Here is a 19,432-nt window from a genome sequence, read left to right as displayed (position 1 = left end):
AGCAGATTTTCGATCCTAAAATTTTCATTGGAAATATCTGCCCTAAGATAACACAATGAAAAATCTCATCTAGTTCACCAGAGGATGCGACAATAAGATTTTCTGAAATTCTTTTTAATCTCTTCAAACACGTTATTGCAGCATGAAGAGAGGCCCTCAATATTTTAAGGGAAATCTCATTAAGTGCGCTACTGTGAGAAGAGTTTAGATATTCCTGTGAAGTAACATTGTAACTGACAAGGTGAAAAAATTCACTTTAGCTAGTTTTTGGAGGAGGGATGATGTTAACTTGAGCATTGCAGGAAAGATTTTGCTCTTGATGGTGTTACTAATTTTTAGTTTATAAATTTTGTTATTCCAATTTATTAATTTTAGCGAGGAGAGGTAGTGCACGAGTTAGAAGATGAAAGTTTATTAGAACAGGACACAGCTGATGGGCAAACTGTGCACGACGATACCCAAATCACCTTGCTGGAGCCAAACTATTCACCGAGAGCACCTTCCACCGCTTGACCTCACTCTCCAGCTGGACCACCACTAACAGTCCTCCATCAGTATCATTCAACAATCTTCTATCAGTCATCAATCCACCATCCATCTTTCAAATACATCACCAACACGTGAGCAAAATATGATACTGCTACATGTCACTAGTCTCCCATCACCAAATAAACTATATTTGTATATACAATCTTACTTATGTATATATGATTATCATCGCGTATAGTAATGGTTATTTAAAGTAAATAGAAATTCTAACCGCCTGAAGACAGATGGATAATACAAGGAACAAGAAAACAAACCTTAAAGAGTTAACAAGGATATGACCGTTTACCAAGTAAAGCAATACTATACCTTGCAGTACAAAATATAGTTAATTATTGTATTTAATACAGAGAGAGAGATATGAATAAAAAAACTGTGACCAGATGTCTACATTTTGGTAGTGTTTTTGTGTGTATGTATGTGAGAATCTGTTTGTGTGCATCTGTATGTAAGTTGTGTAAATTTTACAATTTTAAGAAATTAATTTTCTTAAATATCTAAAAAAATAATAATTGAAAAAAAAATGGATAAAAAGTATTGCTTCACTATTTTGGAAAATATTATAGCAAGTAACTAACCTATAATGTTGGAAGATATAATTTTATTAGTTTAGCTTGTACAAACCGTAAGAATTGTTGAAGCTCAAATTTTTTCCTCGCAGTTACTTTTTGTTTCTATAATTTTAACGTTTTGTTGTGCATTAATTTTAATTTTCGGATGCAAGCGGGTATTATTTGTGTTAGTTTATATTATGTTTATATTATCATTTTGTTTATCCCTTCTGGGAAAATTATGTAATTTTTTTTATTATTGATGTGGGTAGTTCAGTTAATTTATTTGCCAATATTTTTGTCTAACTAGAAATATGGCCTAGAGTTTTTATCGGAGCTTTTTCGGTGATTAGACAGTAAGTTTGAGAACAAATCTTGCAAATACACAAGGAAGTAATGATTAGATGCTATTATTACTTTTAATATGCTATTTTTTACTTTTCCATAGAATTATTTGAATACTGCATTAAATACATAGTAATACAATAAAAGTAAAGGTGGTTCCTACAGTATTAGGTACGCAAGAAAACTATATATAATGAAGTATTAACAAGAAAAGGACGAATGTTATATCAATTAGAATAGTTTTTCTTTCTTATTGCCTCTGTATCACTTTAGCCAACGGTTCTATGAATTACAAAGATCAGCCCATTTTGGATGATTGCACGCTCGTTCAGACGGTTGGCTCTTAGTAAAAGAGTTGCCAGTGACGGTCACCGTTTCATAAATAAATCGTAATTAAATCAACCAAGATATTCTCTGTTGATCCAATGCTACAGACCCAACTTCTGTGAGATTTACATTGATACTTTCAACGCAGTCTATTGATGAATACTTACGTTCTTTGAATAATTAATACATCTCTATAACTTGGTTATTGCAAATATCTTATCTCGGACTTCAAAAATTGCTTTGAAGGGTTGCGAAGGAAAGTGAATGTTTGTTTTAGGTATTTAGTATCGTTTAATCTAAGCAGGGTTAACGATAAAGAAACAGGTCTCAAATTAAGAATAACAATTTCGCCAGTTTATTTTAAGGTTGCGCTTTCAAGGCAAATATACTGTCTTCAGCCGCAATGGATAAGTGAAGTCAGAACGTCAGAACTGCCGATAAGTTAGAGCTTGAATCTTGGACAATTTGTGCACTTAGAATTCAGAAGCTGAAAAGTCTCTGAGGCAAGTTTCCTTCGACTGCCTGTTCTCATTCTTTCAACTAAAAATAGTTGGGATTCCATAGCGAAATCGTGCTACATTCTTTTTTACCTGAAGGACTAATCTTTGGCAAGCAAGGGCCAAACCTTTCTTTTTAGATTCGTTCAGACCTTGCTTATAACAGCCTCGGAAAAATGTGATAACCATTCTATGTATGTTCTTAAAATAATAACAAGTTTCAGTACTAGATTTAGTTGTTTCAGACGCGATCAATCCAAAACGTGATTGCGTTTCAGAACGAGTTGGTTAGCTGATGTAAAATTAGATTAAAAATAAAATGCAAAGGCAACCAAAAAAAGTGTTTAAACCTGAACCCTTATTTCTGAACGAAAAACCTCTCCACCACTTACATTCACTTGGGGGCTAAGTTTTGGCATTTCTATCAGGCCCACTTTGCTAAACTATCTAGCTGGACATTTCCAAGGATTCCACATTTACCTGCAACCAATGCAATGTCATCTTTCTTTTCTTTTATTCCCTATGAATATCTTGTTTGGTTAATGCCAAAACCTCAACTTTCGAAACATTAAGAAAAGGGGTTTCACTTCTGTAACCACCTTGTTTCTGAAGTTGGTATTGACTATATTTCTGAAATGCTGGCAATCTATACGGGGAGTCAATCGGTGGTACTCCATTTGTAGTTCAAAAATGAACATCAAAACAACATTTTTTTAAACTAATTTAATAACGGTTGGTTCTCGTAGTTGTGTTGAGCTGCGCATCATATACTCAAATACAATATATTTTTACATGATAGCCTCAAAGATAAATATAACTATTTAAGCAGTATACTAATACAAAAAAGTAAAAAAATAAAAACAAAATATATATTTCATTGTACCTGATAAAAGATTTTCCAATTTTTTAATATAATCTGACAGCCAAGTTTATTTTTAAAATATTTTAATATAACTTACAAATTAAAAATAATAGTAAAAAAAAGGACAATTAATCATTAACAAAAAATAATTATTATAATTAATAAACTAAATTCTGGGCTACATGTAGTTGTAAAATTGTGTCCTGATTATCATTTTTCTTTAATTATTATGCGAAATCTGATGTAAATTTCTTGGGTGAATTTATTAATAATACTGGATTAAAAAGCCAGTACTAAAATAAATAACGGGCTTTACCAAAAATTTTGAAACACTAAGGTAAAAAACCACAAGCAAAAACAGGTAACTTCTGAATAACTGTAGCTTCGTCAATCAACATTTCCTAAATTAAACGTTAAATCAACATTTCCTAAATTGTCATAACTGAAGTAGTGGTTGCAGACATCATATGTGAAGCATTTGTGTAAATTAAATTACGGAGGATAAATTCATGATTTATTCCGACAATTTTCATAAAATTCTTGAAGTTTTCCAAATAGATGTTTTTCGCATAGTTAAATAAGGTGCGTTAAACACACTTGCAAAAGCCATTCCGCTTGCGAAAAGATGTAAGACAAAAATCACCCCCATTTTCTTCGGCGGCGGACAAAATTTTGCCGTGGCTCTTTTTATAAACGTGGAATCCCGCAGTATTTTTAGTACCTGTCACTCCCATTGGTTCCTCGTGAGACCATTCACAAGACTTAAACCCCCTTTCGTCAAGAAAGCTGCTGACTTTGAGGAAGCGACTTAGTGCCTCGGAGGCTACATCCTCGATTTAGTCTCCTCTGAGCCATCCATCCTTCAGCACGGTTAGCATGACACCTTGGATTGAGCTGAGCTAGAAGAAACTATTTTCTATTAGCTCCTGATTCCCTTAAAAGCAGTATAAGTTAAAACAAAGTATATTTTCTCTAGAATGGCCCTTAAGTAATGATTAATTAAAGTATAAAACAGGTATTTGCGAGTGTCAGTCTAAAAAAAATATGGCATTGTTTCCCACAGTGCTGACCCCTTAGCCAGCAAACATTATCAGCAACGCCTGTTTCTTAGTTTCTTAACCGATTTTCGCTTAATCATGGGCATACTTAGTTTACTTAAAGTTTATAGACTATTATACAAGTGTTCGTAGAGAGTGTAAATGAGAAGAGCTACAGTTAGTAAGTAGGCAGCGGTTACCTGCATTTATTCATTCTCCTCAAAAACAAATCGATAAATATTGAAAAAATAAAGATTCGGGTCTGTACTAGCCACACGATCAGCTGTACTACTAAATGCAGATTTTATTTTTCGCTCATTTCATGTTCATACTTTTCAGTTCAGATTTGTCACATTAATCATGTTATCTGTAAAAGCAGCCCCATTTATGTTTTCTAAAACTATTATTAGATCAGTAGAACTTAACCATTTTTTGACAAATCTTCAAATAGAAGTTAAGACAAATTTAAAAAACAAGTAAGGTGCCTTGCATTGGATTAAAAAAAATTGTGAACACACTATTTTTAATTTATTTTTTGCACTTAAATATTTATTCTTTAATTTTCCAAATAGAGCATAACTTTAAAACTAAGAATTCTTAATTTATTGCATTTTCTCATATTTTTGCTCCTTTAAAAATCAAAATATCCAAAACAAAAAAAGAATTGCGGATTTATGTTATGTTAACAATTGAATGACCATTTAAGCTAAAAGTGCGTTGGGTTAATTACGTGCTTATACATAAGTTTCTTCCAAATTGCATGGCTTGAGATATTATGTCAAGAAACCGGTTGTCTCGGCCTGTAAACTGAATTTGAAGTTTCTTACTTTTTAAGAGTAGATACTGTCGTAAGATGACTCGAGCGTATGCTTTATTTCTTAAAACAGAAAATAATAAGAAAGCAGTGTTTTAAATAAAATATATTGAAGCACTGCGACCCTTAGGATCTTAGTGGATAACCACTTGAACATTTTGAGCGTATACTCTCTTAAAAGGCGACTTGTACTTGGTGCTCTTTCAGAATTTCGCAGTTGCTAAGCCTCGACAGTCAAGCATAACTGCAATAAAAACGACTATTGAAAAAAATCAATTGCAGTCCTAGTATTCACAAGTATTTCGTAAACATATTTTGCGCACACTGCTACCACAGCTTCTTTAACGCCCGAGACCCTTTAAGGATTTGCCAAATGCAAAATTATGAATGACTCATGTTTTTGTCTTTGATACCTGAACATGGGCAATGAAAAACGAAATAGAAGAAACTTGCACAATGTTGTCGAATAGAGTTGGGCTATTAATTTACAGCTGCTATTTGTAAAAATACATATTACTGGTTGTTTACCGAAAAATAGTTTTTTTCTTTTAATCTTTAATGTGAGAAAATTTAATTTCCTCGTCAGTTTGATGTAAGAATTGAAATCAATGTTATCTCTTGTACCCAATCCTGATTTACATAATTCGTATTTTATGTTTTAAAATACCATCGCCACGTATCCGTTTTAACCATTTTACCCCTGAAATTAATGAGGCACCTTATCTGAATGATTATTTTTATTTTACTTCCTTCAATTTCCATTTCTTTGTTTTTGTTTTGTTATAATTTCCGTCCATTGACTTAAAAAAGGAAAGCACTATCTAGTGTAAATTATGTAAATTCACAATGAAAGTAAAATCAATACGATGAAGCAGTTTCTCCAATTTTTCCTCGTAACGTTGCTCAATATTTTTAAAATTGGAAAATTAATTGAGAAATAACCTTAATAAGAGTGTAATTTTAAATATTAGACGTTCCAATTAAAAATAATGTATATTAAAAAATATGTCTTAAAATTGCAACAGTTCATTCCTTTTTAAATACCTCAAAATATATTGTTACTTTTTTTTATTTTAGTAAAAAGCCAATTTTTGCCAATCCTTAAGGTTACCTAATTTTAATTTTCTCGTATATGGAAGTCTAGTGAGCGAACAACTTGCTCTGTAATTGAAATTTTTCCATCTATTTTATTAAATATACAAATTTAATGATTATAATCATTTAAGTTTTAATAATTAAAAAGAACGAGAGATGGCTTTAGAAAAAGGAAGAATCGTTCCATACTTTATTTACCTCACTCAATAGCTGTGATTTATTTTCCACAAACTAAAATATGAAGTAACCTTCTACCAGTTATACTTTTATTAAGAATAATAGTAATATGAATTGAAAAAAATAAATGAAACTAATAACTACTAATAGCTGAACTTATCTCTTAATTACTCAGATTAAATTGAATAACGTCTTCCACATTTAAAAAAAAAAAAAAAAAAAAAAAACAAAAATAACTTAACTGAAAACATATTTTCAAAAGATCAGATATCTCATAAATCGACTTGTTCACAATATTTATTATTAATTTGGAATGTTTATTTGAAAGTCACGGTTTTCAATATATATTTGTTAAACTTAGATTAAATTAAAAAAATATTGGGGCTTAAAATAATGTAAAATTTGAAGATAATTGAACTAAAAACTAATAAATGTAGAGGTTGTCACAACAAGCTTGTTTCGTTACTAGCCGGCCAATTGGTTTCTGAACACCACCAGCGTGCGTATGAGAAATCGGTCGGTATTTACTTTTTATTTTAACCGAAACTGTCTTGTTCGTTGCTCTTATTAAAATTACTAATCACAAATCAGCCCGACAGGTGTGTTGCGTCAAAGCTACTATGTAATAAAATTGTGACAAATTGTCTGTCAAAATTCCTCGATAATTATCCATTCATTTATAATTGCAACATACAACATATATTTTAACATTTCTAGTTGTAGTGTGTAAAGTAAGGTCAAATTTAAATAATTATTAAATTTAAAAAATCTTTTTCTGGTTGTGGAAATTGAAATTACTAAAAATTCGGTAGTTTTATGTTTAATTTTAGTTGTTGTAAGTTGTTGAATTAAAATGTTTTTTATAAAATATTTTACATTACAAGATAACATTTTAAATTGGCGTCATATTTTTATTATTATTTTCATCTTATTTTCCTAACAATTTTACGATAGCAATGACAATGATTATCATTTTCATTAATTAATCTGATTTTAAAGTTTATAAATTATTAATGAATAGCATTATTTTATGTAATGTATATATATACAATACATTATACAGTAGCTAATTAGTAAACTAGTTCATATTTTTTTTTATTTTTAGATTTAGTTTCTATTTGCAGAAGGAATACAAAAAAGAGAAAATATATTTTTTACAATTTAAAACTACTTGGTTTCTTCTACAATTTCTTTATAAATATTTCTTTTTGACTTAAGATAAAAAGTGGCTATTTAAAACAAAAATAATGAAAACAAGATAAGTCACTGTCCAGCTACCTCATGTTCTCATAATATATAAATATATATATATATATAAATGTAATAAATATATGATGAAAGATTATAAACAATATATATAACATTGAAAATGAATGTATAACTATTTTTATCGCTTAGCTATTTATAAATTAAGCGAAAGTAACTCAGGGATTTTTAATTCTATTGTAGTGATTCAACCTGAATTGGTTTAATTTCCTTCTTGTCTAATATATTGATGAAATGTATTCTCTATGCCTTTGTGTCTGCATTATGTTGATAATATTGATGATATTTTTTTTGTTATCTGATTCTGTCCGTTTTCAAATTTACATTGATTCAGAGATTAGCCCTTCAGATTTGGCAACAAATACATTTTTAAAATTAGAGAAAGATTAGGTTATTTTCGCTTATCTGAAAAATGTGTAAATGAAATAATGCAGTTAACGAACTAGTGATGGACATTTATTTATTGTTTTTAGAGGCGCACTTCAAATAGCTTAGGCACTAATGGATTTCAAAATCATTTAGGTCGATACAAATTTACGCATTTAGATCGTTAGACTTACAGTCAGACACTTCGTCTGACTGTTTACTCCGTCATTTTTCGAATCGGCTTCACCTCTTAGATGCTCCATTAGTTAAAGAACATTTTTTATTCCTGTCTATCTAATTAGTATTAGGAGACTGATGAGAGACTCCTAGAGAGTATTTTTCCTATTCTTAAGGAAATATCTTCCTGTTCCTAAGTGTATTGATGATTTGTTGATTTTGTGCAAATTTGCAAATTGGTTTTTGCTTCAATGATACCAATACGAAGGCCCCAGATAACGATAATAATGGTTTACTAACTGGTATAGATGTGGTCGCACAAACATATGTAGATAAACATTGCAGTAAGTCAAATTTGATAATTTGTTTAAGTGCAGTAAGATATTGCTCAATTTGAGAGTTACTTTATTATCGATTTTTCTCTTTTTTCCGAATTTCTTGAATACATCGTCAATTACTTCAATTATACTTCCTATGCACAGTTCTTTGTGGGTCACGTTTAGTCTAATCATTTTTTCGCACTAAGCGCCAAATCTGAGGATCTAGTCTGAAAAGATGGATGCAAATCAGAAAATGGTCAGAATTGAAGAAAAAATACATATAATTGTTCTATGCGATGACCGCTTCAATAAAATTTACCATTAAGAATAAAATTGTAATAAAACTACGGAACTATTTAATTATATGGAATGGGAAAATATTATTGGGTACTAGTTGTGAAAATTAAATTCATTACAATGAAACTTGCAAATTGTTGGAAAGGACTGATCTAATCCTTTGATTGATTACAAAAAATAACCCAGTAAAGTTATATTTCTTATTTCAATGTAATCATCCAACAACTATAATTGTAACTGTTGACCCCTTTAAATGTTTGTAATATATTCGTATTTAAATATTTTTCAACTATATTAGTGAAGAGTTTTGTTAATGTTAGTATTGCTAAGCACAATTTGTCCTTATTTGCACCTAATTGTTCTGTGTGTACTACTTCAATTCAATATTTTTTCCCAAAGTTATAATAAGGAAATTATTCGTATAGAAAATGCACACACTGCTCATTACAAAGGAACAAGTACAGTTATTCGAATTAAATGTAGCAGTATGTTGTTCAAACTTGATATCACTTACATATGTAAAACGTAGCCAGTAGATATTGTCCTTTGCACAGAAATTACTTTGAAATAGGTGGACCCTCATGGTTGTATTGAACTTGATAACTGAAAGCTTGACACTTTAACTTTACACTGTGAGCAATCCAATTTTCGGTTGCTTACTGTCACTCTAGTTAACAATTAGACATCCTAGTTTACAATTTTTCAGTGAATTGGATGTGTATTGGTTGGGAAATGAACTTTAACACCTCCAACATCTATTAAGCATTACCTAAATCTTGGGGCAAGATTTGGAGAATACCACCTCCGGTGAACTGAATTAAAATCGTTTACAGATAGATTTTTCTGATATTTTCTGTATCGCGAGAACATTTTGTGTGATTGGCTAATAAATTCCATTGAAGAAGACGTTGGGCTTTTAAGTACTTTTCTCGTAACTTCTTCTTTTGACCAGCTAGAGTAATCATCAATACAACAAGGTTAACTTCGTAAAATTACTTTACTGATCATTTTAACATGAGATGAAGTTCGAAAATAATAAAAACATGAAGATACGTATTTTTACGGTTACTATGTATCCTACCTGAGAAAGAAAATGTTACGTAGGAAAAAATAATAATACCAACACTTTATACAAGATGCTGATGCTTTTTCTTGTAATATTCAGTTCAACATCATTTGTGTAATAATCATTTCACGTTTCAGATTTGTTATTTTATTTGGAGGTTTCATATAAATATGAAACCAATTTTTCAATTTCTACTTCACTTTTTTCACCTATTTATCTCAGAACTGATCGCGCAACACGTTTCTAACAAGTGGTTCGCGTGCTGCCGCAATATGGGTTGGTTCAATGCGACGCATCTCCTAGATATGACTGGGGATTTAATATTGCTAATACAGCTAGATTGCCTTCTCCTCTCCTTTAAAGATCGCTTGCAGCCGTGAACCACGTTCTGTGCGCCGGTGGCCATTACTGTCAAGTCGTGGTCTTTGTTAATAAAAACCACCATTGAAGCAGCTTTATCACATCGTGCAATGTTCACGCCAAAGGAAGCACTTAATCTGCCACTTCCTGCAGAATATAATGCCTCGCCCCAGAATTTATACTTAGAGCACGACCCATACATTGGCCGCATAAGGAAAGGTCACTCATTGATATTCGTTGACAAAAGTGGCATAACTAATCCTGTTTGATATGAGAGGCCTTAAAAAGATGCCAGTGAACAAAATAACGGGGTTCAATTCCAATGTTCAATGCTTTCTTGATTCCCCTGTTCTTTTCCATAAGCGTTTTAAATTACAATGTGTAAAAATGAAATAACTGAACTAGAACCTTTATATTGTCGATTCATGTAAAACACAATTTTTCTAATTAAAGAATTATAAGTAGGTGTGACAAATTTTAATTTCCGCTGCATTACAGCTTTATGTATTGGAGTCATGGCACACAGTACAAAACTATAATGAAATTAAATCAAATTAAATAACAAAACATCTTCGGCCTACATTATAATTTTGTCAGGGAAATTGTACAAGAATTTTATATTATTTTCAACAAAAAAAGACATTTCAATTAATAATTTTCTCAATTTTAATCTAAAAAAAAAAACAAAATTAAGAAAAAACAAAACCTTCATTGTGTACACTTTGATAGTAGAGGTTTTTAAATGTATCACTAGTTTCCTAAATTTTCTAATGTTCGGGTACGTATACATTTCTAGTTTGACTACTTTAATTCTATTTTAAAATAAATAAAAAAATAAAACATAAAAACAGGAGTGTTCATAAAATGCGCCTAAATTACGTGCCAATGCATTTTTTGTATTTAAAAAAAAAAAAAAAAAAAATGCCTTTAATTTTTTTAAATACACACACCATGTTGCTCAGTGCTTGCTTGTAATCGTTATTATTCTTAAATAATAATAATAATAGCAATATAATAATTAGATGGTGTTATTAAAATAAGAAGTAATTATAAATTAAACAAAAATTAATGTTAGGTCTTTCCCCTTCATTCAAATTGAATGTTTGTACAATTAAACTTTGGTCGCATAAACGTAATCATTTACAATTTTCAAAGTTTTACTTTATTTGAATTTTTTTGTTTTAAATATTAATTTTCGACATCGCAGATTTTTTTTTTTAATTTAACTAAATATCTTGCTTGTTAACTGATATTTATAATATTTACTGTGTTTTACTTAGTTACAGAAATGTGGTTTACAGACATCAGCTGTCTGCTAGAATCAAATTCTCCTTTTTATGGGCCAAAAAGGAATTCGAATGTTTTTTTGAACTACTATTTTGAGCTATTAAATGCAATTCAGAAACTATTCAGGCCGAAAGTCTATATCTAAGAAAGTAATCGCTGCAATCTCATTTCTTCCAAACTAAGGTAACCCAACTCGATCGAACTTTTTGCAACTGCTAGCTTCTATAATTTTCTTGTTCTTAAATGTAGGTGGAACTGAAATGCGAAGAAGAACAAGCTAATAAGAATAATAATAAACTAAGGGTTCCTAGGAGCAAGGACTTTACTTTTTAAGTAATATTTTTCCATTCTGTCAAAAGTCTTCTTATGTAGGTCCTCTTCTAGGCGAAAGTGTAAAGGATTCGCAGAAGGTATCATACAGCCATCATACACCTCTATTCTTGGCCTTCGATTTGGACCTATTTCAATACTTCATTTCATCTCCTGTCTTTTAAATATTTTTCTCCCAGATTTTCTTTATTCTTCCTCTTCCTCTAGTTCTTCTGTACGAGTCTTTCGCCTGAGACGCTCTAAGAGATGCTCGGATGAACCTTTCAAGTTCACTGCCCAAATTAGCTATGCTGCACTTTTTTTCAGTGATTTCTATAAGGGTCTCCACCTTGATGCAGGATCTGTTGCTAGTATGGTATGTCTAGTTTTCTTTTAACTTTTCTTAAAAACCACATTTCTAATCTGTTTTTAGCAATTTATGTCCTGCCTTTAAAAGCTAAAATTCGCTATGACAAGTCCGGTCCGAACATCAAGTGATACTCTTATTATTCAAGCTGACACTCATATTCCTTATTTCTAGCTGTCTAGATTCTTTGAAAGGTTTTCCCACTATCCACCAATTCAATACGTCAGCATCCATCGTGTTTTAGGTGCGTGACATCAGTCCCTAAGGAAATCTGCTCGGATAGTCAAGACTAGAGGAAGGCGTGAACTCGTCCGTAAGCTAAGGTACCTTAACGAATAACTTATCCCTTGGATTCCGACCTCATCAACTAACTCCGCACGCTTTTTTTTCACGCTGGTCACAAACCGACCTTCAGCAACTTTCATTCATTGTCAACCTCCATACCACTCTACTGACATCACTCTGCACATCTCTACTCTCCATTCCTCAGATTCATTTTATCCTCAACATATCCCTTCATTTTTCCACGCCCAATCACCGACTTCCCGTCGACCACTGCTTCCTGGTCCTTTTGCTCACTGATTTCTACCGTCACCTAAATATCACAATTCTTTTCCTTCCCAAACCATTGGCCCACCCTTTCCCCACCGTCACACCAATGTCCAGTTCTAGGTTATCTAATTTTTCTTTCTGCATTCTATCCTTTATCCATGTTTGTAAATGTAGATTTTTGTTTCAGTAAGTTTACTGAATTTAGGTTTTGGGTCAAAAACACTTTACTCATTCATGTGATTGTATGTAGATTAATTTGTATTTTTCGTTTTTCAAAAAATCTATTTTTTATTTATCGTGGTAAATTATATTTTTGTTTATTAGCATTTAGTTACATATATTTTATTTTATTGCGCGTGAGCTCAGAAATTTCCGCAGAATCTTGTTGATTTAAACTAACAGCTTTTGTTTGTAATTGTGTGTCACACATTGCTCTGAATTACTACAGGCTACACAGGCTAGTTAGAAAACATACAGCATCTAACTAGAAGGCTAGGTTTTAGGCTTCGCAGCTCTCAATGCTTTATTTTCAATTATTTGTTCTAGCTTGAAAGACTAGGCCTCATACTATGCATACGCTTGAAGATATCATAACTTGGATTAGCCTTATGGAACTGTCTCGTCTCTCCTCTTCTATCCTTGAGCAGTCCATTTATCGTGTATAATCGCCTGACTTGGACCTTCCAAGTTTTCAAACCTCTCCGTCTGGTTTAAAGACTTCCTGAGCCTATTTGGAGCCATTCATTGGAAATTGACCAAGATTGGTGACGCCACCTGCGAGACTAGAGCAGCTAAATTGATAAATCTGTACGCAACGTTTAAACAATATTACAACGATTAAAAATACAGCTTTTTAGGATGCCTATTTTGAAAAACCACAGCAAGCTTTTTCTTGATTTGTTGATTTAAATTCCATTTATAGGTGACTAAATTCAATATTAGTTATTGCATTAAGTGATAAAGTAAGCGTACACACTCATTTTTGCCTTAAATACGTATTTAATAAAGTAATTTACAAATTCAGAGTAAAAATTAAAAGTATTTTACAACCTACTTGCTCAGTTTTAAATTAAAATAATTAAATGGAAACAGGTTTAAAATATTTAAATATATCCTAATTCTTCTTCATTCTTCTTCTTATTGTTTAACAAGCAACATATACATATATTGTACCATATTAAAGATAATATCGATGTATCATTTAAAAAAATAATCTGTAAAGAAGGAAATATAAAATTAATTTCCAGGTGGATCACTGCAATATGTATAATATAGTTTTAAGTTTCATTATTATTTATTTACAGTTTTTAGTTGTCCCAGATTAATTATTCGTTAATTGGCCTTGTAAAGGACATGTGTGATGTAGAATATGGTGGGCGAGGAAAGTTTTAATTTGGTCTACTTTTCTTCGTTACTTTAACAGTGCCCATTTCAGCTACTTTCTACTAAAAAAATCGAATCATCATATGTGAAAAATGATGGTATTAGTACTAAAGTGAAATATTATTTGAATTAGAGGTTTTTAAAAATTTATTCTTTTCCCTTCAGAATTCTGCTTTTATGCTAATTTCTTGAAAAGTTTACCGTACTTATTTCATAAGAAAAGTTAGAATAATAAATAAAACGATGCAAAAATTATTAAAGTTCAGTAAGTTAACTGAAATTCACAAAGCCTTCGAACAGAAATTAAAAAAAACAACTTGTGGATTAAATAACTTTCATTAGTAATTAGAATAACTCATAAAACGCAGTATACATGAAAGAAGATTTAAGATTATCAGAAGAAAACATTTTTTAAGAAATTTAAATAATTTATAAAAAATAAAATCAAATTGGTGCCTTTATTTTTTATTTTAATTTTTTTGTTAGTTTCAAAAATATTTTTATTAAACACGTTTCAACATTTTTTAAAAGTACTTCATCATTGTGAAATGGAATTTAAAAAATATTTCTGATTTTTTACAGCTATCTAGATAGATAGATTAAATTAGGGCGGCCTCAAGGCATGAGCCAATGCGACCCCTTTAGATCTATTGTGGCTCCCCTACAGCTATCTAAAAAAAAAATTGTCGCTCCAGAATTGCTTCATTTTATGAGTATAGTGTTCCTATCTCGATGTTTTGAATTTCATAGAAAAGACTGCTGATCTTATCCAAATCTTCAATTTCAAGTCCCTCCTTATTGCCCAGGAAAATACTTCCAAAGACGAGATCATCTTTTTGGAATAAGTTTCTGCTTCACTAAACATAACAAACTTCTGTTGTTTCCAACTAAATTGGCGGTACATACAAACTATTCGAAAATTTAGTGCATGCACCCTCATTTTGTCAAAGTGTTTATAAAAGCAGAACGATTCTTTTCATAGATTTACGTATTATTTATAATATTCTTAACGTCTATGTTTTACTTTTTTCTCTAAGCCTAGGTTTACTTGTGGTAACAAAATTTTATTTCATGCAAGTAAAGAGGGCAGTGCAAAACGATCTTCTATTGTTTGAATTGAAAAAAAATTCAAATTGCAAAAGAATTTTTGTTTCTGCTAATCGATGATAATTTTTTTCTTTTTGCATAATTGAAAAATCTAGCGACCTTTGGGTTATACTATTCTAAATCTAAATAATCAGCCTTAAGTTCTAGTTGATATTCTTTAATAAAGTTGAACTGAAGCTTTATTTATGAAAGTGACGTCAAAAGTTATGAGATTAGTCACTGTTTCTAATAATTTTTGCATATTTATTATTCCATATATGGAAAATATGAATTCGATCATTAAAATGTACTTTTTCATAATATAAATTATAATATATATTAATATTTAGTAGTTATCTAAATGTATTTCTTTTTCTCTGATATTTATTAAAACAAGAATTTTCTATTTCGAAGTAATACGGATATATTTTTGGAATGTTGTTGCGCCTGTTTGCTTCTTCATGTGCGCTCCTATTATGGAGCCAGTCTGTTAATAAATTAATATGTCTGTTAAGCTGAATAATTTCCCTTATTTACTTCTGTTCCGATGTAAATAGTATGTACAAATTTCTAGAGGTTTTGTGGTATGATTGAGAAAGATTAATCGAAAGTAAAAACATTTTCTTACCCTATGTAATTATATTTAAAATAATTTTGAACAAGTTTAAATTTAGGAAACAGTATGTGTTTAAAAATGTACTAGCGTATTTTTTTTTTTTTTTAAAAAATGATGCCATGAAAATTTGTTAAAAGGAAGCAGAAAAGAATTTTGTATTAGATTGTAACTCAGTTCAGTAAAATGTAAATTTATGAATGTATGTATGTAGGTGCATAGAGTGAGGACTCGGAAAAGAATACATCACACTTTGAACCTTTAATTCTAACTTTAATTTATTTATCAAAGTAGTTGCTTTGTTATTCTTTATTTTAGTCGTTAATTTTCACAAAGGGAGAAATTTTCACCTACATTGCTTAATTCCCCCCCCCTCTGTAATTCTTACACAATTACGATTACTGAAATTCATAAAAAATGTTTGACGAAGGCAGTGGAAGAAACTTGCTCATTCCATTTAACTTCTTTAATAAACTTAAGCTCTCTATTATTTTTTAAAATTTAGGCGATTTTTAAAGAAAATTTGTGCAGATATTTGTTGCACGGTCTGATAGCGGAAGATTTCTCTCGTTCTGTTTAACTACCTCATCTCGGCAATATAGTAACTATTATATTTTGTTTTATTTTAAAACTATTTTAGTTCTTATTGTTTCTTTTTTTAAATCAAGTAAAGGAGTTGCCGCTTCATTCGCTATTTGGCAATTCAATTTTTTGTTTTCTTTGGTTTTAAACATTTATGCGAGTTATAAAATACTACATGAGATACTTATAAATAGTACTCAGTTTAGTGTAAATAGTACTGTATAAGATACAAAACACATTTATAAACTTAAATATATTATAAAACTCCGCTCTTATTTATTATTTTTAATAATATTACTTGTATTAATAAATAGTAATAAACAAAATAAAAAAGTAAGTTTAAATTTCTTTGTTCCTGACATATATATAAAAAAAAAAAGGTAAATCAGCTTGAGGTCTGGAGTGGGTTAAACTAAAGTACAACCTTGTCTACTTAATAATTTTTAAGATTTAAATTTTTTTTTTTTTTTTTTTTTAAACAAAACTAAATAAAACGACGTCATAAGAAACAATTTTGCAAGTTTTTTGATTTAAATTTTGTTTACATTTTAAATCAAACTCAGGTAATAAAGAAATCATCTGAATTATTCGATTTAACTTTGAAACTATCTTAAATAAACAAACTTGAAGTTTTGTAAGAAATGTAAAGTGATTTTATTAATTGAACCAGAAGAAAAACAACAACTGAATCTCTAAGAACTAATTTTACTCAGATTGTAAATATTTCACTTTTAATAATAATAATAATTACGGTTTACACCTATTAAACAAATATACCTTTTTCTGTATAATTAGTTTTCAATAAAAATAGTAAATATTACATTTGCCCCGGATGAAATCAGAAATATTACTTTTCCTAAACATGTTATTCAACAATATTTCCTTCAGAAAAAGACGGTAACAAATTATATAAATTGCTTATTTTTGTACAGTAAGAAAAACATTAAGGAGAAAAATACAAAGTTTATAAATTTTTGGTGCAAATTTTAATGTATTTAAATAAATTTATTATTTGTACAATGTAACAAGAGTGTATATGTGTCTGGCGAACATGTTCAGTTCATACATTGTCAATATTACAGTAAAATAAATTGTACTTTTCTTTTTTTTTTTTAATTATTCTTTGCTTTATTTATCCAATACCCTGCATAAAGTTATTTAGCATTCTGAATGTTTGCTGTTGCTTTCCCACGTATTTTCCAGCTTTTCTAGCTGATATTTAGCACAGGCAACCACCAACTTCCTTATTATCCTTATTAAACCATTAGCATGTATTTATCATGATTTTAGCAGTTACCAATCACGAGAAAATGATCGTGTTATTCATTGCTGGAATGATTCTATCAAAATACAAAAAAATGAGTATGAAAATAATTATACTTAACAAAAACTTACTGTTTAAAAAGTTAAGTATAAGGGTTGATTAAACGCCAAAAGGTACACAAATCAGTAAGTACCCAACATTTCATTAATGCTTCATTGATATTATTTAAGTAATTTTACCGCATTAATTTTCATTATTATTTTTAAAGAATTTATTAGATGTCACAGACCCTTATGCTGGCCAGTTCATTCATATTTTTTTGTTATAATTGTGATAAAATGTATATTACATCTTCGTATAAATAGGTACTTTATTTTAACTCAATTCCTAATTATTCTTCTGATTTCTCTTTAATGTGCCCTTTATTCTGAAGATGTCACATATACATGCATGTTAAATTAGAAAAAGACAAAGTTAGAGTCGGCTACTATTTAAATTTGAATCACGGAGGATTTAAAACAATATTTCAGTCTTGAATTCGTCTTACCGAAATATTCGTGAGCACAAATAACACACAGTTAATAATAAGTAGATTATTCAAAATTATTTATTCATTTCTCAATTGTAATTTAATTTAGTCCCCCTAATTTTACTTATAGTAAAATACTGGAATAATTAGCTGTCCTAAAAATATGCATATCTTATTTATTTTATATTACATATATACAACATTGTGGGAAAAACACCTACATTGAGAATAACAATTACTACAATGGAAGAATGAACTTAAACCGACGATTTTTATTTAAAAATAAAAATAAATAAATAGATGAAGATGGCCAGCATAAGGGTCTGTGACATCTAATAAATTCTTTAAAAATAATAATGAAAATTAATGCGGTAAAATTACTTAAATAATATCAATGAAGCATTAATGAAATGTTGGGTACTTACTGATTTGTGTACCTTTTGGCGTTTAATCAACTTTTTAAACTGTAAGTTTTTGTTAAGGAGATTTTTGTACCTTTTAGATAGATTTTTATTTTTGTCTATTTGGCAAAGTTACATATCTGCTTTACAGTTTTTTTTAAAATTTGGAATAAGCAATGCTATCATTATAACCTGATAGGTGTTAAGTCGGAACAGTAACTACCACTGGAGAGTTCTTTTTAAAGAATGATTATAGTTGCGGTCCCCAAACCTCCCTAAATAACAATTTTTTTTGAGAAAGCGTTTTGAATAAAATAGGAAGGTATTTGTACGTAAATAGTAAAATTAAACTGCGATTTCAGTACTTCCTTTTAAGAGGAGCAAGAAAAATAAACTGCGATTACAGTACTTCTCCCTAAAAGGCAAAGATTTCGTATCGAACGACAATTCATTGATGGAATTCGGTTCACTTATTGACAATTTTAACGATTGCAGTACTTCCTCTTAGTAGAAGTAAGAGCATGATGGCACTTCACAGCCACGTAGAAGAGCTTAAATCACTTCTTCGTGCTAAATTTTATCAAAATCGGACTAAGCGTTATAGAAATATTGGTAATAATAGTTTTAGAAAGGGCCTTATTTGGGTGGGCAAACTCCCCTCCTTATGAGGCAAAGCGTCGAGACATTTAAAGTGCAAATCTGTACAAAATTTTGATTCGAATGACACTTCATTCATGAAAATCGGTTCACGTGTCGATAATTTGAAACGATTGCTATACTTCCCCTTAACCAGTGTAAGAGCTGATCGCCGCTTTAATGTTACGTAGGGGAGCCCTAACCCTATCATCCTACCAAATTTTATCAAAATCGGGCCAAGATTTACAGAGTAATTACGAGTAGTAATAATAATTTTGGAGGGGGCCTTACATTAAGGGGGCAAACTCCTCTCCCATTCG

At 30.2% G+C, this 19,432-nt stretch overlaps 1 protein-coding gene across 1 annotated transcript in view; it reads left to right on the top strand.

The window, feature by feature from the left end:
* The window catches only part of LOC141453014 (protogenin B-like), a 111,311-nt gene extending 93,912 nt beyond the window's left edge, over positions 1 to 17,399 (top strand). Inside the window, exon 20 of the mRNA XM_074125695.1 lies at positions 376 to 17,399. Within this exon, the coding sequence (XP_073981796.1) occupies positions 376 to 513 (138 nt within the window). The 3' untranslated portion in view covers positions 514 to 17,399. The remainder of the gene's footprint in view (positions 1 to 375) is intronic.
* Positions 17,400 to 19,432: the final 2,033 nt, after the last annotated feature.

This window comes from Rhodnius prolixus, unplaced genomic scaffold (genome assembly GCF_049639745.1).
Source record: "Rhodnius prolixus isolate KJV_2025 unplaced genomic scaffold, Rpr scaffold_3, whole genome shotgun sequence".
Taxonomy (NCBI): domain Eukaryota; kingdom Metazoa; phylum Arthropoda; class Insecta; order Hemiptera; family Reduviidae; genus Rhodnius; species Rhodnius prolixus.
This window is presented reverse-complemented; position numbering and strand designations above follow the sequence as displayed.